This window comes from Homalodisca vitripennis, chromosome X, assembly GCF_021130785.1.
Source record: "Homalodisca vitripennis isolate AUS2020 chromosome X, UT_GWSS_2.1, whole genome shotgun sequence".
NCBI lineage: Eukaryota > Metazoa > Arthropoda > Insecta > Hemiptera > Cicadellidae > Homalodisca > Homalodisca vitripennis.
In genome coordinates, this window is record NC_060215.1 from 36,225,689 (window position 1) to 36,241,964 (window position 16,276).

The 16,276-nt window shown below is 30.2% G+C and overlaps 1 protein-coding gene across 10 annotated transcripts in view; it reads left to right on the plus strand.

Annotated features, from left to right (window-relative positions):
• The window catches only part of LOC124368903 (histone-lysine N-methyltransferase 2C-like), a 164,358-nt gene that overhangs the window by 72,606 nt on the left and 75,476 nt on the right, over nucleotides 1-16,276 (plus strand). For all 10 annotated transcript variants that reach the window (XM_046826421.1, XM_046826420.1, XM_046826425.1 and 7 more), the window contains 6 exons: nucleotides 926-1,055; nucleotides 1,305-1,485; nucleotides 2,099-2,216; nucleotides 3,003-3,169; nucleotides 14,396-14,633; nucleotides 15,364-15,468. In XM_046826421.1, coding sequence (XP_046682377.1) covers nucleotides 926-1,055; nucleotides 1,305-1,485; nucleotides 2,099-2,216; nucleotides 3,003-3,169; nucleotides 14,396-14,633; nucleotides 15,364-15,468 — 939 coding nt within the window. The remainder of the gene's footprint in view (nucleotides 1-925; nucleotides 1,056-1,304; nucleotides 1,486-2,098; nucleotides 2,217-3,002; nucleotides 3,170-14,395; nucleotides 14,634-15,363; nucleotides 15,469-16,276) is intronic.

The window sequence follows — 16,276 nt, forward strand, 5'->3', positions numbered from 1 at the left end:
AGTATCTCATAGTTACATAATATGTTCTGAAGACCATCTAAAATACAAGTAATAATACCAAAGATTAGTATATTAATATTCATTCTAGTAATGTACAATATTTTTGCTATGCAGCACTAAGTTTTTGTTTTAAACTTAATATTGATTATTTTACTGAATTATTGTAGTTTTCAATTATTTTACTGTTATATGATTTATTTTATGATAGTGTTGAATATTTTTTTCAACACATAATTAAATTGAAAAGATACAGCATTTTTATAAAATTTGGTTGGTTCTATGTTCAACTCTATTTTGTGGTAATGAGCTCAAGTCAGTGATGGCCTGGCTTGTGTCTTTTTCTCAACTGTCAAGAATCAAGACTTTTATTGCAATTGATCTTTTAAAAGAATTAGGCATTATCAGTCAATGAAAAAGTACAATTGTTGTACTAAGTAATTTGACAATTAAATATTTCACTACTTAAAACATTTAAAGAAACCAAACATAAAACAGTGTTCATAAATGCATCACTTATGGGAATAAATTTATTAGAATTAAAAAAAATACAGATATTGTCTTCTAGAAATTTATTTATAGAGTTATAAGGGTGATTAATTAACAATTCAAGTACATTTTGTTTTAAATTATTAAAAGACGTGTGAGCAGTATTATGAAGTTTGTTAAAAAATTTGGAGATATTTATTTTGAAAGAAGTTTTTCATGTTGTCTCTAAAATAGAATAGTTTCTTGAACATTTTGTCACATTGGTAGATTTTTGTTGTATTAATGATCTTTCATGGTACGTGAGTCTTATATTGTGAAACTAAATTATTTCCCATCAACACTCTTGAAGAAGTGGCGGAAGAATGTAAGCAAAATGAGTGTAGAAATTCATTTGTATATTTTGTTTCTTTTTTAATCTTTTATTTTTATCACATTACAGCTGAGATGGGCGCTGACTTCAACATTTTAGAATACGCTGATCCAGAATTGGACAAAGTTGGTGGAGGTGAAAAGACAAACATATTTGATGTTGAAGAATTCGAGGAGGAGGACTCGAAGAAAGAGACTGTGTAAGTAGTAATGTATCAATCAGTTTGTTTTAAATGCACTTTCTACTTTTAGGTTATTGTGGTGATAATTTTTGTGCTCTAATTTCATCCAAGATTTATTTGTGTGCTGTGAGTAATTCTAAAGTCTTCGAAAGAAGCTGTAAAACATCCAATGTGTAATCAAAACAATTTACTAATTATAGTCATGATAACAATTGTTTACCATTTTATCTCCTTTTGTGTTTTTAGAAAAATATTTTTTCTTTTCAGAGCTAACACAAGAACGGAGAAAAAAGAGACGGTAGCAGAATTGAAGCCAGGAGCTAACCAAACACAACCGGATAAGGCAACAAGTCAACCTGTCGAACCGACTGGTGCCAAAAATTTAACTGTAACACCACCAGAACCTCAGATTACCACGTCAACTGCACAGCCAACCAGTTCACAACCTGTAAGTGTATTGTATTGACTTGAGCATTTCTTCTTTTTGTAAACCTCAGTTTCATTGTAAATGGACTGCCCGATAGTGATTCTGAGAGTAGTACTATGTCCTGAACAGATTAGTTGATATTTGCTGTAAATTATATTTTAGAGTTCACAATTCATTTTTCTTATTATTTTCTTATTAAAACTCAATGATGAAAGATTTACTACTCTATGCTCACTTCTAAGTTTTTGTTTTAAAACTTTTTATATACCATAATTCTTAGGAAGTGGAGCTTTAAATATGTAATGTTTCAAGTCCTATATAATGAAGTAGTTCCAAAGCTTTTATCCAGTCATACTTTAATTTCTTATCCATCATAAGTTTAAAATATATGTGTGTGTGTGCACACGCGTACGTGTGTGAATGTGTGTGTTATTAGCTACTGTTTCTAGATTAAGTGTTTAGTGTAATAGAGTGAAGCCTACTTTTTTGAGTGAGTTGACAAAAATTGATCTACTCATAAACGATGGTGGATTACTTGTACGTTAATTAAATTTGTCCTAGATATTTGTTTCTTGCTTTTTCATATTGGACTACTTCTATTGAAGTTTGTAGCAAGTTGACATGTGTTACACAGGCAAGTGCAGGACTGCTCGGACAGCCCCCAGGTGGTGTGGCAGGAGTCAGCTTCCCTCCCACCTTCCCAGCCACCGTGCCTCAGCAAGCCCTTCCTAGGATGCAGCATGTTGGCCAAGGTGGGTGTTTTCATTATCAGGAAATTTAATTTCTAGATAGAAGAAGAAAACATTTTCATATTTGTATGTATATTATAATTATTTAAAAAAATGAGTTAAAGTTTTTGTTGTTGCATTTGTTTTCACTTAATTCAAAATATAACGTAAAAACTTAGTTGAATGACATTTTTTGATTGAAAAAAGAATCTGTTCATGAACAATGTACAAATGTTAATATGCTTGTAATAGGTTTGGGGTTGAATTGGCTGTGATTTTTTTAAGGTGAATGAAGCTGTTAATAGTAACGATTCACTGTAAAATTTATTTTAGCATATTCCTTTATAACCTGAACCACTAAAGAGTGGATGAAAACTCAAGTCTATATTTCCATTGTACTATTAGTCATTTAAGTTTAAAGCCTATTGAACACAGTTGAGTCTTGCTTATCTAACATAAACAAACAGCTGTGACGACGGATAAAGAAAACTTGGTAAATAGGAAAAATTTAAGAAATATCTGGGTGTCAATTAATACAAGTATTTATTCTGCAAATAAACAAATTTACTTAAGATCTAAATTTGAGTTTTTATGGCTAAAAACAATCACCAATACGTATGATTGAAAAAACTATAACTACACTTACAAAACCACATGGTTGTGGTTAAGTCAATGAGATCAAGACCTAGTTATATTTTCTCATTTATGTTTTTCATTATGTCTGAATGTCGGATAACACAGAATATTGGATAAGCGAGACAGTGCTGTACCACATGAATGTGGATTGACAACCAATGTTCATTGTTGTAGTGGTAACTCAGCAGCAAAGATTACAGCAGTTGCAAAGGTTGGGGGCCGTAGGGGCTGTAGGAGCCCCGAGGACTCCGGGGCCCTCACCTCTCACACTGCAGGCACCACCGAGGTTGCCCCCGCCTTATCCTGGGCCTCCACCTCCATACCCTGGCGCTGTACAACAGGTATCGACTCCTCTTTACATTGCATGTTGAATGACTTATTTTCTGTTGATGATCTAAAATTGCTCAAATACTAATGTATATTTATCTTTTTTTTCTTTTTAATTGGCTTCTATATAAATGTATCATTGGAGTTTATAATTTAAAATGTAGTTTTATATTTATTACACAGTGTCATTTGAACCTTTATTGTAAAATTATACCTCTGTCATAAATAATAATCAAATTAAAATTTACTGTATTCAGTAAAATAAACTGTAACTTTTTGTCAAAAGTTCCTAAATATTTTGTATTAACCGTATTGGGCTAATGGTTCTTGAACTTGTTAAATAGGATATTTGGTTAAGAAAACCACCAAACAGCATGGTAATATAAATAATTTTTCAAGTGAAGTCCTCTCAATATATGAGAAATTGTTAAAGTTATGGAAAGAAGAAGTCTACTTGGTCATGCTATGCTGTAAATTCTAAGATAGAAACACTTATGACACTTTGTCTACCATTTTTTAATTTTCACAAACTAAACACTTTTTGTCTAAAGTTGATTTTGTGTATTACATTTTTCTCCTGTGAACACTGCTTACTCGATTGTCAATAAAATTAGGTCGAATTGTATGTGACTAATGCATTATCTATTTAGTTACATTTTGGTGCAATTAAATTGTTCACATCAACACTTGTTCTCAGTTTCTTGATAATTTCCAAATTGCAGCATTACTTAGTCCCAATGAGGTTTGGTGGTGATTAGAAAATCTCTCATTTATTAATTAACGTATATCGGGCATAAGTTCATGTGTACAAAATTAATTATTTAATGTATTTAATATAATATTTCCCCTGACTCCAAATAACTGAATTACTAGATTTTGTATCAATTGTAATACTCTTGGATATTGAAAATATATTATCACTCTTAGATTGACTAAATTAATAAAGTCTAAAAGCTATGGACATGTTTTGATCCATATTTGCAAGTTTTTAACTATATAACCAGTTAGTTTATTAAACAGGAATTATTGAAATAAAATACAATTATGAGCAAATAATTGTATATAATACATCAAAAATATCTAGATAATCACATTTAATGACTAGGTTACTAGGTACTAAAGTTACTTTAACGTTTATCTACTAATAGCTGGTAGAAGAAGCAAGTTAATTAAAGTTTATATTGACTAAATGGAAAATAAATTGTCTGTTCTCTTGTTAAGCTCACATGTATACTGTTTATTGTTTTAATTGATCTCTTTTTTATAACTGTCAATAAAACGTTCTACAGATTCTATAGTAATTAAACATTTTCTTTTAAAAGACTACTTTAAAGTTGTAAATAAATTAAAAAATCATGTAATGTAAGTAAAGACTAATCTGATAGATTTCTTATGCCTGACTTACTTGATGGTTTTGCTCTTTTATACAAAACTTATTTCTCATTAACCTCAGCTAAAACTTGTTCTGTATTTATTGTAAATGTAAATAATGTTAAATAGGTTATCTTAAAGGCTTTGCTTTATCCACCGCTTAACATATTTTAATTTAACTATTGTTTTTTTTTTAACTAAAACTAAGTTATTATTTAAGACTAAAAAATTTTACTCAAACTCAAAATGTAATTCAAGTTTTAGAGTATTTGTTTAAACAAATTTAAATCTATAATTCACTATTTTAGCTCTAACTTAGTAATATTTAACTCTGTAAAATATAGTTTGTATAAACTTATATCTTCCAAACTGTGTAGGAATTACATATACTTTCTTTTGGAAAGTAATCCTGATTGTGACTTTTTTGGAGTTATTACTGGGATATTTCAGAGTGAAAGTAAGAGGTAGTAAAAGTTATTTTGATCCAAATAGTACACAAAAACTCAAATGAGATGTGTTTTTTTCAAACAAACAGACTTTTGGTTGCTTATAAGTTGCAGGTGAATGGTAACAAATTGGTGTCAGGCAGTTTCACAGTCAGTGGTTTTTCATGATTTTATAAGTGGTTTCCTAATGTTGGTTCAGATAAAACAAACAAGCTTATACAAATAAACTGAAGCAACACATAGTTTTGTCAATGAGGATTTTGTGCAATCATGATAGGTTTTTCAAAAGTATGAATTTGTAATGTGGAACAATCAGATATTGTATACATTTTTAATATTTTGAGATTTTAATTCAGATTTCAATAATTTTTGTAGGTGATTTATTCCAGTAATGTTACTATATTTTACCACAACTGTAAGTTATTTTAATGCCGGAAGTAACTTGTGATTTATGTCACAAAGTTTACTTTATTAAAAATCATTTAAAGTTCAAAACAAGTTCAAATTTGATTTTGTGAAGGAAAATATGGTGTAAAATAAATAGTCACTGAATACAGATTGTAATATTATGATAGTAATAATAATTGTTTATAATAATAAAAAGCAGGTATTATTTATGTTAGCTTCTACAATTGTATTTCATTTACTTTTGAATTTATATGAATGCTGTATACTAAATAAAATAAAATTTTTGAATGAAAGGAAACAAATTTAAAATATTATAATTGGCAAAGTAAAAATGCACTCCTTAGCCCTTAAGTTAATAAGCAAAATAGGCTTTGTGGAATTGGTTCTTGCAGAGGGGACAGTAATTTAGTGGAAATTGTGAAATTCATGTAATTTTCTCTTGCCTTTAATCTTAAAAGTGTATTTCAATAATTCAAAAGAAAAGTAAGGTTAAAAATGTACATTTTTTATTGTAATACCTTTTTGGAATGACTAGTAATGTTTGCTAAAAAATAAAGAAATAGGAATAATGCAGTTCACCTATAATTAATGAAATTAAAACCCAGAATCAATAACTACTTGCAATTTTATTTTATGTTGTTGTTGGTTTCTTCAAGATTTTTCATGAAAGATTATTTATCTCCTTTTTACAATATCTGGAGACTTATTTGTTTAATAACATAACAGGCCAATTGCTTAAAAATTGAAATAGGACACTTTAAACATGAAACATTATCAGCAATTCAATATTATTGAACAACATTAAATATTTGTACAAATACTGTTTATAAAGTAAATGTACAGTAGATAGGTATGCTTTATTTAAAATGAATCAAAGAACAACAGTTAATCAAATATTATCCCGACTCGTATTATAATAATTTGGTATTGGTATGCATAGTTTTTGTTGCCCCTTTATTAGTACCAAAATTGTTCATAGTGTTGAATTACATATTTTCTTGTACAGTATTTGAGGTTCTTCAGTTAGTTGAAGATTTTTACTATCAGATTTGACTGTCTAATTCAGTAGGTGTTCTGCCAGAACGAGATTTAGCTTACCTCTCCTACTTCTTCACAAATCTCTTTTTGAGACTTACGGGTTAACAACTTAAAAGTTCCAGATCTTCCAAGAGGGAACTGACCCCTTTCTTATCTAAAACTTATTTCTCATGATGCTTTCATGGTCGAGCAACAATACCAGATCTAACTGATATTTTGCCATTTTATTATCATTTCATGATGGCTTATTACGATCATCAAATCAAATTCGTTGGATTATAGAGTTTGAGTTGCTTTGTGGTGTTAGTGGTCATGTCTGGTTTCTTATTCTGTTGTTCCATTTGTTTCTTAGAATATTTCTCTTTTCCACCTACTAATTGTTCAACAGCACTTCAAAGTACGTTTTTCATACCACACTTCTAACTAATCTATGAAATGCAAATTTTGTAGATTTTCTTTTTGTATATGCATGCTAATTAGCATGTACTGGTGAGTTTGTCTCATCCATTTATAATTTTTTGATTGTTTTATTGATGTAAGACTTTTTGGTATACAGGATTTGGTCTGAGAGGTCCTCCCTGTAAGATGTCCATTTTCCTAATCTACATGACTTCTTAGTAACTTTGGAATACACTGTTATTAAAAACTTTCTCTTAAAGTGCATTTGATAAAGTAATACTACATTCTCTTTGCAATGTAGGAGCATAGGAAAAAGCCTGTCTCCTCCTGGGTCCTTAAAGGGTTATGCACCTGTTGGGCCATTCCTCCATTTTGTTTTTGTGAAAATGTCTTTTCCGCTTGTCTTTTCCTTGCTATACTCCCATCTGGTCGAGGTACTTATTTCCTTTTCAAGTGTAGTGGCTTTAAAAATTGTGCCTTCAATAGCAGTTGTTGCTGGTGATGGGTGAATTTAGAATTTTTGAATCTCATATCCGATTCCGAATCTTAAAAAATCTATTCCTGATTCTCGAATTTCGAATCCTAATAGCCAATATCCAAAGTATGATTTAAAAAAAATCATCATCAACCTAATTTATGTCTTTTTTAATGTCTGATAATATAAAAAATAATCCAAGAAAACCACTTTATGGTCAAGGGATTTGCACAGGTTCAAATAACTATATTTAAAAAAAGTTATATCCTCTATCTTCTACTTTAATTTGATAGATTATAGTATGAGCTTCAAGAATATCAGCTTCTAATTTAAAAAATATATGGGTATACATTTTTATCTCTTATTAAACGTATAATAATTGAAAAATTTCAAACCAACCGTAGTCGTGATTAAAAATATAAAAAAAAAAATATATTTTATAGAGGAAATATTTTTTAAACTACAAAACTATTATGAAGTGAACAACAATTTGCTGAAGACATCTGCATATACAAACATCAGTCACAGCATTGTACAAACATAAACATAGAAAATTGAATCTGCGAACGAAATATTATTTATAAAGAAAGGCACGATAATTTGTTGATTAGGTTATCTATCTAAGCAAACAACAAAAACACATTTGAGCAATCAGTAATTTGTTTACTACCGATCAGTGGCCTGGTCGTCTGCAAAAAGATGCAGCAGACTGGCAACACAATGCACAAAATTAAAAGTTAAAAATACTAAAAAATCGCATCTAAATTATTATTTACAAAACTATAATTTGTTAATTAGGATAATTATCTATTTAGGGGTTTACAAACACAAAGTATGGTAAAAACATGTTTTCAATAATTTGCGTAATGCTGATCAGCTTTTGTCCGTGCAGCAGACTCACGATGCTAGGCAAACCTAAATATAGAAAAGATTATTTACAAAAGTACAATATTTGTTTAATTAGGTTATGTATTGACAATGTTGAAAATTCAATGTAGGGCAAAAACACGTTTTAGCAATCAGTAATTTGTGTAATGCCGATCATCTGATAATTGATGATGCAATGTATGTCTGCAGATTCAAATATCGAGTCCTGACGATTGATTCTCGTCTATTTTGAAGATTCTTAGGATTCGGGATCGGGTTAGGCTTTGACCCATTACTAGTTGTTTAATTTCTATTGGCTTAATATGTTATCTCTGTTGGGTTTTCCTACTCTTGAAGCTTCTGAAAGACTCTCCAGGTCGTGGCAGAATTTCTTCCATTATTTATCAGTTGGTTTTTACTACGGATCATCTTTGCCTATGTCATTCACAAGTACTCACTAAATACAGTGCTTCAATCAGTTGACTTCGTACCATGTTGGTTTCGATTTCTGTTTGTGCTTTTATCAATCCGTACAAATTTCACTGTGCCAAAACATTTTTTTATGCTACATCGCATCTGTTCCTATAATTATGCACTATAACCAACAAGAATCGATACTGAGCCTAATTCTGGCAATCAGTTTTCATGAATAGAAAACCATGATTAAGGCTTTAACCATTATTAATTGTTATTGGATGTTGTAAAATATAAATATGCAAAAATATTTCCACCTGAAAATTCGATAAAAATATAATCCTACCACTTTCCGTTTCTTCTTTGTTAGGATCCAACTATCCTTAAAACAGAGAAAATTCTGTCATTAAGAAGAGTTTAGTTCTGACAGTGAGTAATTTACATGTTCTTTTTTTCTATCTTGAATTTAACAAACTCAGTCCAAGTTCAATAGAATGTACATCTGTAAACAGTTGACAAAACAAGTAATATATTTAGCTGTCACAATTACACCTCTCCTTTTCTCAAGGCCTATCTTTGTTCACAAGTTGATTGTGTGAATTTTCTGAAGATCAATACTGTATTTACTCAATAGTGAAAGTAGAAGTTATTACGAACTACTCAAATTAGCATTAGATTAATCATGCAATCCCCAGGCAACGATCATGTGATAATATCATGTAACAATTTCAAATGATTTTTATAAGTAACAGTAAAACTATTGGGTGTGAAACTGGCCTACTATTGACTGTGGTGTTGGTTGTGATGTCAGACTAATGTCTGTGTGCATGGTAATGTGTACGGTAGGGTGAGCTGCGGTGTGGACCCCCCCTCCGCAGGCCTTTACTGCTGCAGGTATGTCTCTATCTCCTCCCTCCCCTATCTTTCTCTCTCTCTCACTCACACAAAACACATCCAGTAGCACCTAGCAAACCTCTCCCTCTACCCTGTTCTCTTGGGCACAGCCATCGGTCAACAGTTTGTTCTCTTTTTAGGCCAAATTCCAAACAGTTATTATATAACAATGAATTTTGTTGAAAACAAGTATAAAAGCAAGTCCGATCCAATTTTATTTACGCTCTGTGGCTACGATTTTTATTCTACTATTAATACTATATGGAGGCTGACTTCTGAACATAAGACGTTGGCACTATGTAACTGGAATAATCATGCTACTTGAACATTGCTTGGCTGCTAATGAACTGGCAGGCCTTAAATGGTGAAAATCCAAAACAATTGTCATCAATTACAGTAAAAAAATACTAAATGCTGCCTTTCCAAAATTCTCAAGTATAATTGGACTTAAACTACAAACTCAGCTGTGTGTGGTGAGTTGGAGGAAGATTGTCTCGGACAGATTTGCTTTGGTCTATTGTAGGTGCTTACAACCTATAATTTGATTGTATGGGAGGAGGTTCTCAGACCCATTAGTTATTTCTAGTGCAGAAAAAGCACTAATACTAGTAACAATAAGGCACATAGACTTGCCAATTTTTATTGAATTTATAATATTTTACTTTATATTATATTTTACTTGTATTTACACAGTACATCTATCAATGTGTTCCGTTAAGACAAAATCCAAACAAAATATCACAATGAGTTATGTCCATTCCCAAACTAAAACTAGCCTATTAATTAACTTATTGAAAAATATTTAAAAAAAGTGAAAACATTTTAAGTAGTTTAATAAGAATAAACAAACCAATAAAGTTAAACAATTAGATAAAAAGGAGTTTAAAGGTGATTTAATAAGTATTCTTTTTACAAAAACAAAATGTTTGCCAATGAAATGGTTGGATTATGATTTTGAACTGTCAGATTACTATAACGTACATTTTTAGAATACTTTGCATTTCTTTGGAATATCTTGTAGGAAATAAATCATTTTGTCTAAAATATGAAAATTCAAACCATCAGGTATTTTGAACATAATATCCACCGGCAATGCTGATATAACATTTTAATCATGTGTTAACAACATTGAATCCAAATATAATAGTATTTCCTTTAATTTGCATCAGATTATGTAAATAAATATTATTTTATTTTATTCTTGCTACCAGCTAGTGTTGGCAGACAACTGACTGATCCACTTACTTACTAGCTGTTCGTATTGTGCACTGATACAGTTTAACATTAAGTTGCTTTGCTTATGTTCGTTTTATTTGTAGTCTCAGATTTTCCATCATGTATTTAATGCTTTTAGTCTTCATTGTTTTAAGAGTTTTGACGTCTTAGAAGGCAGTCTTACCTTTATCAGATTGGGTGTTATTTCTTTTATTCTTAACATGAAGACATTAAAATAAACATACAAACAAACAGGATATATCATGCCCACTGAGCACTTCATCAACCACTAAGAGATTTAATTTCTAAGTGTCCAGTGATACAAAATTCCATAAATAAACAAGTTGCTTTTTTACTGAGTGTATCCTGTGTATCCTGTAATAAAGTGTATCCTGTAATAAGTGTATCCTGTAATAACAAAAAATACATTATATATTGTACAGTTCGGGTACACTGGTCATGTTACCAGTTCTATGGTAAGCCTGCGAAGGAATGACGAGGTTCAACCCCACGTAGCCCAAGCTCTTTGTATATGTAATTTTGTAACCTGTCTTTCACCTATTTTAATATGAAAACCTTGATATTAGTATGTTTGCAATAACGACTTTATATTAATTAATTAATCACATGTTAAAATTGTCCAGTTTTAGAAAAAAACAAAAACATCTGATTTTGATTAAAATAAAATGGTTCATATTTATAAAAATTCTAGTTCTAGTTATAATAATGAGCTTATTCCTAACAAGGTGTCAGCTAACTAAACATTATAAACTTACTAAGTCATGATGTTTTAAATTCCTTGAAGAATACTGTATATTATTAAATAAATCTTCATGCTTCATTTTAAATTCGTGCTTATAACTCAACATTATAATAAGGTACTGAAATTGTTTAAGGTTTACTCATATACATTCTTGAAACATCTATTCATGCATTCTATCATACAAATTCTTTATTTCATTCTGTTTTTACCCTTTAATCCTTGTTGATTTAGTTATTTCTTGTATTGTCTTTTTTGCTGTATGGCTGTAAAAGTTAATTTTTAACTTATTTTAGATGTTATCACTTAACACCATGCTACAGGAAATGTTTTATGATAGATGAGGTGCCAGTATGTTAAAACCATGTGGTCTAAATAAAAATTAATTGTAAAATATAATTTATAATATTATAACTACAGCATACAGTATTAAGATTTGAAAATGAACTACCTGCTGAACATCAAATATACAGATTGTGAATATCAACAGTGATATTCTCAAAATTAGGTATTTTAAATAAACGATTAGGTTGAGTTAAAATTTATTCACACTGTAAACACACTTTATTTATTCACACTGTAAACACACTTTATTTATTCACACTGTAAACACACTTCTTGAACAAATAGGCTTTTACTTTTATGCAGAAAAGTTCTAAGGAATATTTTTATCTGAAGTAATTTGACAAATTATTATACTTGTCTACCCTTGTATTTTAAGACAATTGTTCAAAGGCACGTGTTTATTGTAATCGATAAATAGCAGGATTTTTGTGTGTAGTTGAATAATTATGTATGTTAAGAAAGAAACTGAAATTAGGTACAATTTTGTTAACCATAATAGTTTAGTAAATATAAATGATTTTATGGTAAAAAAAAGTTTTATACTGACGAAACAAATGTTATGGAAGATTTAGTAACTTTCTTATAGTTTAGAATTAAATTAAATCATAAGAATAGTTTGTTAATATCACATTTGAGTACAACTTGTTATTATATACAACAATAATTGGACAATGATATATATAGAATAAATTTGAAGCTTTTGATAAAAAAATTTGTAAATTTTATTTTTTTGAACTATCTAGCTAAGATTGTTTCTCTTAACTTTCTAAAAAATTTGGTTGGGATTAATAAGACAATGAGAGCTCAAGAGCTAAATTTCAATATGACGGTATGCTTCAGTTTTTCTTTTTGCCCTATTATCTGATCCTAGTGGTTTTTATCGCCCTAATTCTCTTCACTGTCACAGCCTCACTTCTTATAGCTTACTTTGCCTTTCACTCTAGGATAGCCATTTACCAACACTGCTTTCAAGTAGATTGCTCACTCCTTTAGCTACCTCCAATCACACTTGCAGCTTTCTCTTGTCTATTAAGGCTTGCAAGTAAATGATTATAATTTTTGTAAAAAAGAATATGAAAAATTGAAAGATGCCTATAAAATGGCATGACTCATAGATAAGCTTAACAAGAAGAATGTAGACCATTATGAAGATTTTTTTTTTATTTGTACCAATTAAGTGTACTATTCTTGCATCCCAATGAAATTAGTATTGTCTACTGATAAAGCGTATTGTAGTTTTATCATGGAGGACAATTATACTTTTCAAATACTAATTCAAGGGAAATCCAGATTAGTTATCTCTGCATTCCCTAATTTCATTAAAGGTAACTTTTCCATTTTGTAATATGATGCATGTTTGGATTTGTATTGAATGTCATTTGTTTGTTAGTTTGTAATAGTTTAGATTGTAGTGTAATAGTTCAGTGTGGTGTTTCCTGATGCTCCATGATTATTGTATCAATTAAAATGAAAGTTAATATTTCTGTAAACTACTAACTTTAATGAAATTCGTAGCAAAACACATTAGAGACTTAATGTCACATACATGTGGCAAAAACTTTTAAAATATCAAATGCAGAGAACAATCTGACAATTTGGATTGTCATGTGAGAATGATTATTTCTTGATAGCGAAACAATATTAAATATGCGTATTTGCTAAAATACCTAACAACCCTTTCATATCCTGTGTTTTATAACACATGTGTGACATTGGGCTACAGTAAATTAAAAATTACATTTATTTATAGGTTTTTTACTGTGGGCTGAGCCTTACATATAAGTCACATGCTTAGTGTAAGAAAGGACCATCTGACCTGGATAAGTAAAGAGAAGATTCATTGGTTAATGCTAATAATTCATATTATTTATTAATATGCTTAAATATGTAAACAGAAATATGTAGAAAACCTTGTACATAAGATTTGTGAATGTCATACTGCATTGACTTAGATCATAATATGTGTGCATCATATAGATACAAACACAACTGTCAGATTTGTTTATCTATACTTAAAACAACACTGTTTGTTGCGGCAATACATTACATTCTTGTAGATTGATATGCAAGAACCAGGTCAAAAAAATAATGCAAGAACCAGGCCAAAAAAATTACTGGCAGAGTGTGTCTGGTCCTTAACCTTAAGATAATAAATTTAGTAAGAGTTATAAAGCTACTAATTAGTCACTAGAACATAACATTCAGATTTATTTTGGGAAGTTTTGTTTTCTGGTTAGACTATCTTCAATTAGTTTCTTAATTCGTATCAATATTATTTGCTGTTATTTTTAAAAATATATTTTTGTGACATTTTTCACAAACCTTCTTTTAATAATCACAGAAGCCTTCTTTCAACCTTTTTGTCTCTAAAGTACTATATTTATATAACATATATTTAGCGAGGATACCTAAATAATTGTCAAGTATCCAAGTTAAGTATTTTAGGTGTACTATTTTTGAACTGTAGATAAGGGGAGTATGTTCAATACAGCTGAACTACTTGTTTAGGAGGTTAAAAACATTTTATATAACTTTTTTGTCATGTAGAAATTTTCTCATTTGAAATAAAGTAGTGGGTTTATCAATTACCAGTTTTATTTTAATCCAGGAGCAGCCGCTATTGTTGGAAGATCTGCTTGAGCAAGAAAAGCGGGAACAGGAAAAGCAACAGGCTGGTGCAGGAGCAGTTGTTGGTGCAGTGTCAGTGCCTGGCACTTCCGAGGCACCGGCACCACAATCCACATCGCTCACAGCACTCAGCGATGCTGACTTTGAGCGCATCAGGGCTGACCTTCTCGGTACTCCTCAGGCAGGTGTGGTGGCTTCCCCTCCGCACCCTGTACCTGGTGAGTCAGTTGTAACTAAATGCTATTTGGTACTTTAACAAGAGTCAGGATGACTCAATCCTTAATAGGATTGAGTACTTGGACAAATTGTTGTGACATTCCAAGTATTGACTTGGAAATCGAGTTGCATTTGTGAACAAATGCAAGAAATTGTAACAAATGAAATTTATATCCATTTCATAAACACTCAGGGAAAACTAATGATGGGTTAATTCCATAACTTATTGAGTATTCATTGTTATTGTGCCTTTGCTTTGAATGCACATTTCATGATGATTCAGTTAGTAAACATTAAACCTGAAACATGTTACATGAAACAAAATTTGGTATATGCTATTTGCAATATTCTTAATTAGTTTGTGATACACAATACGTTTTATAAAAAGATAAACTGTATTATATCTAATTTCAGTTCATTAAATATTCCTTTATAATCAGACTTAAACCTGAAATAACTTGATCCGGTGATAATTAAAATTCATTCAATGGATATCCAATTCAATCCTAAAAGTTCAAACCCGTCCATGTACAATATATGCTAGAAGAGTGCTAAGCAGTGATTTGATATATTCTAGAAGTGTGCTAAGTAGTTATTTGTAGCTGAAATCATCAAAACATGGTCTACATGATGTATGGATTATTGTTATTAGTTTAATTAACTAGTAGTTTATAATTAGGTTAACACTTATTTTGTGATTTCCCTTCATATTCTAATAAAGATTTTCTTCAGGCCCAGGGATGATGGGGACACGACCTCCGTATCGTCCACCTTCCCAGTCCCCTCAGTGGCAACAGGCTCCTCCCACACCGAGAACGATCACACCTCCAGAACCTGGTAAGCAGTTCCTTTTTTTCATTGGTTGTTAAGTGAATAGGTCAAATAGTGTTGAATTAGTTTTCTGTTCTCTGAATTAGTAGTAGAAATTGTTCAAACTTCACTGTGAATATTGGAAACAGTTTACACTAGGACTACAAGTTGGGGTATTGATATCACAGATTGAACCCTTAGTTCATAATTGTATTTCTAATCTTTAATTCATCATTTTGCAATATACTAGAAAACATTAGAACAGGAGAACTGTTTGACTAATACTTAAGTTTGAAATGCACCTGAGTTAATTACTCGTGGTCAAACAAAATTATAATCGACAATTATGTACGCATAATGATTTAAAAATTATTATAAATCATTCAAAAAATGATTAGACACATTGATTAAACTAAAATAGGATAATTACAGAAAATTGGAAACATGAAAAGGGTTGTAATGAAATATAGAAACTACATTATTAAAATGTAAAAATACTTTTTTTTAAATTACAAGTGAGTGTAAACTTTGGAAATTACATGGAAACATCTATTCTTAGACAAAACCTTTGACAGACTAAGCATACAAAATGGGTCATGGGTTTACTTTAATCAATTCTTGAATATGAATGTGGTGCCAAGAAAAAGTTTTATTTTTATTATATTGCTATTTAATGTTTAAATGTTTATGGTTCTGTAATGTCTACAATATGGTGCTCTTTCATGTTGTATATATGAATATATATATATATATATATATATATATATATACATTAAATTGTATAAATGGCAATAGTACTTGCTCCGCCAAATACTGCCACAAAAAGTGACAGATA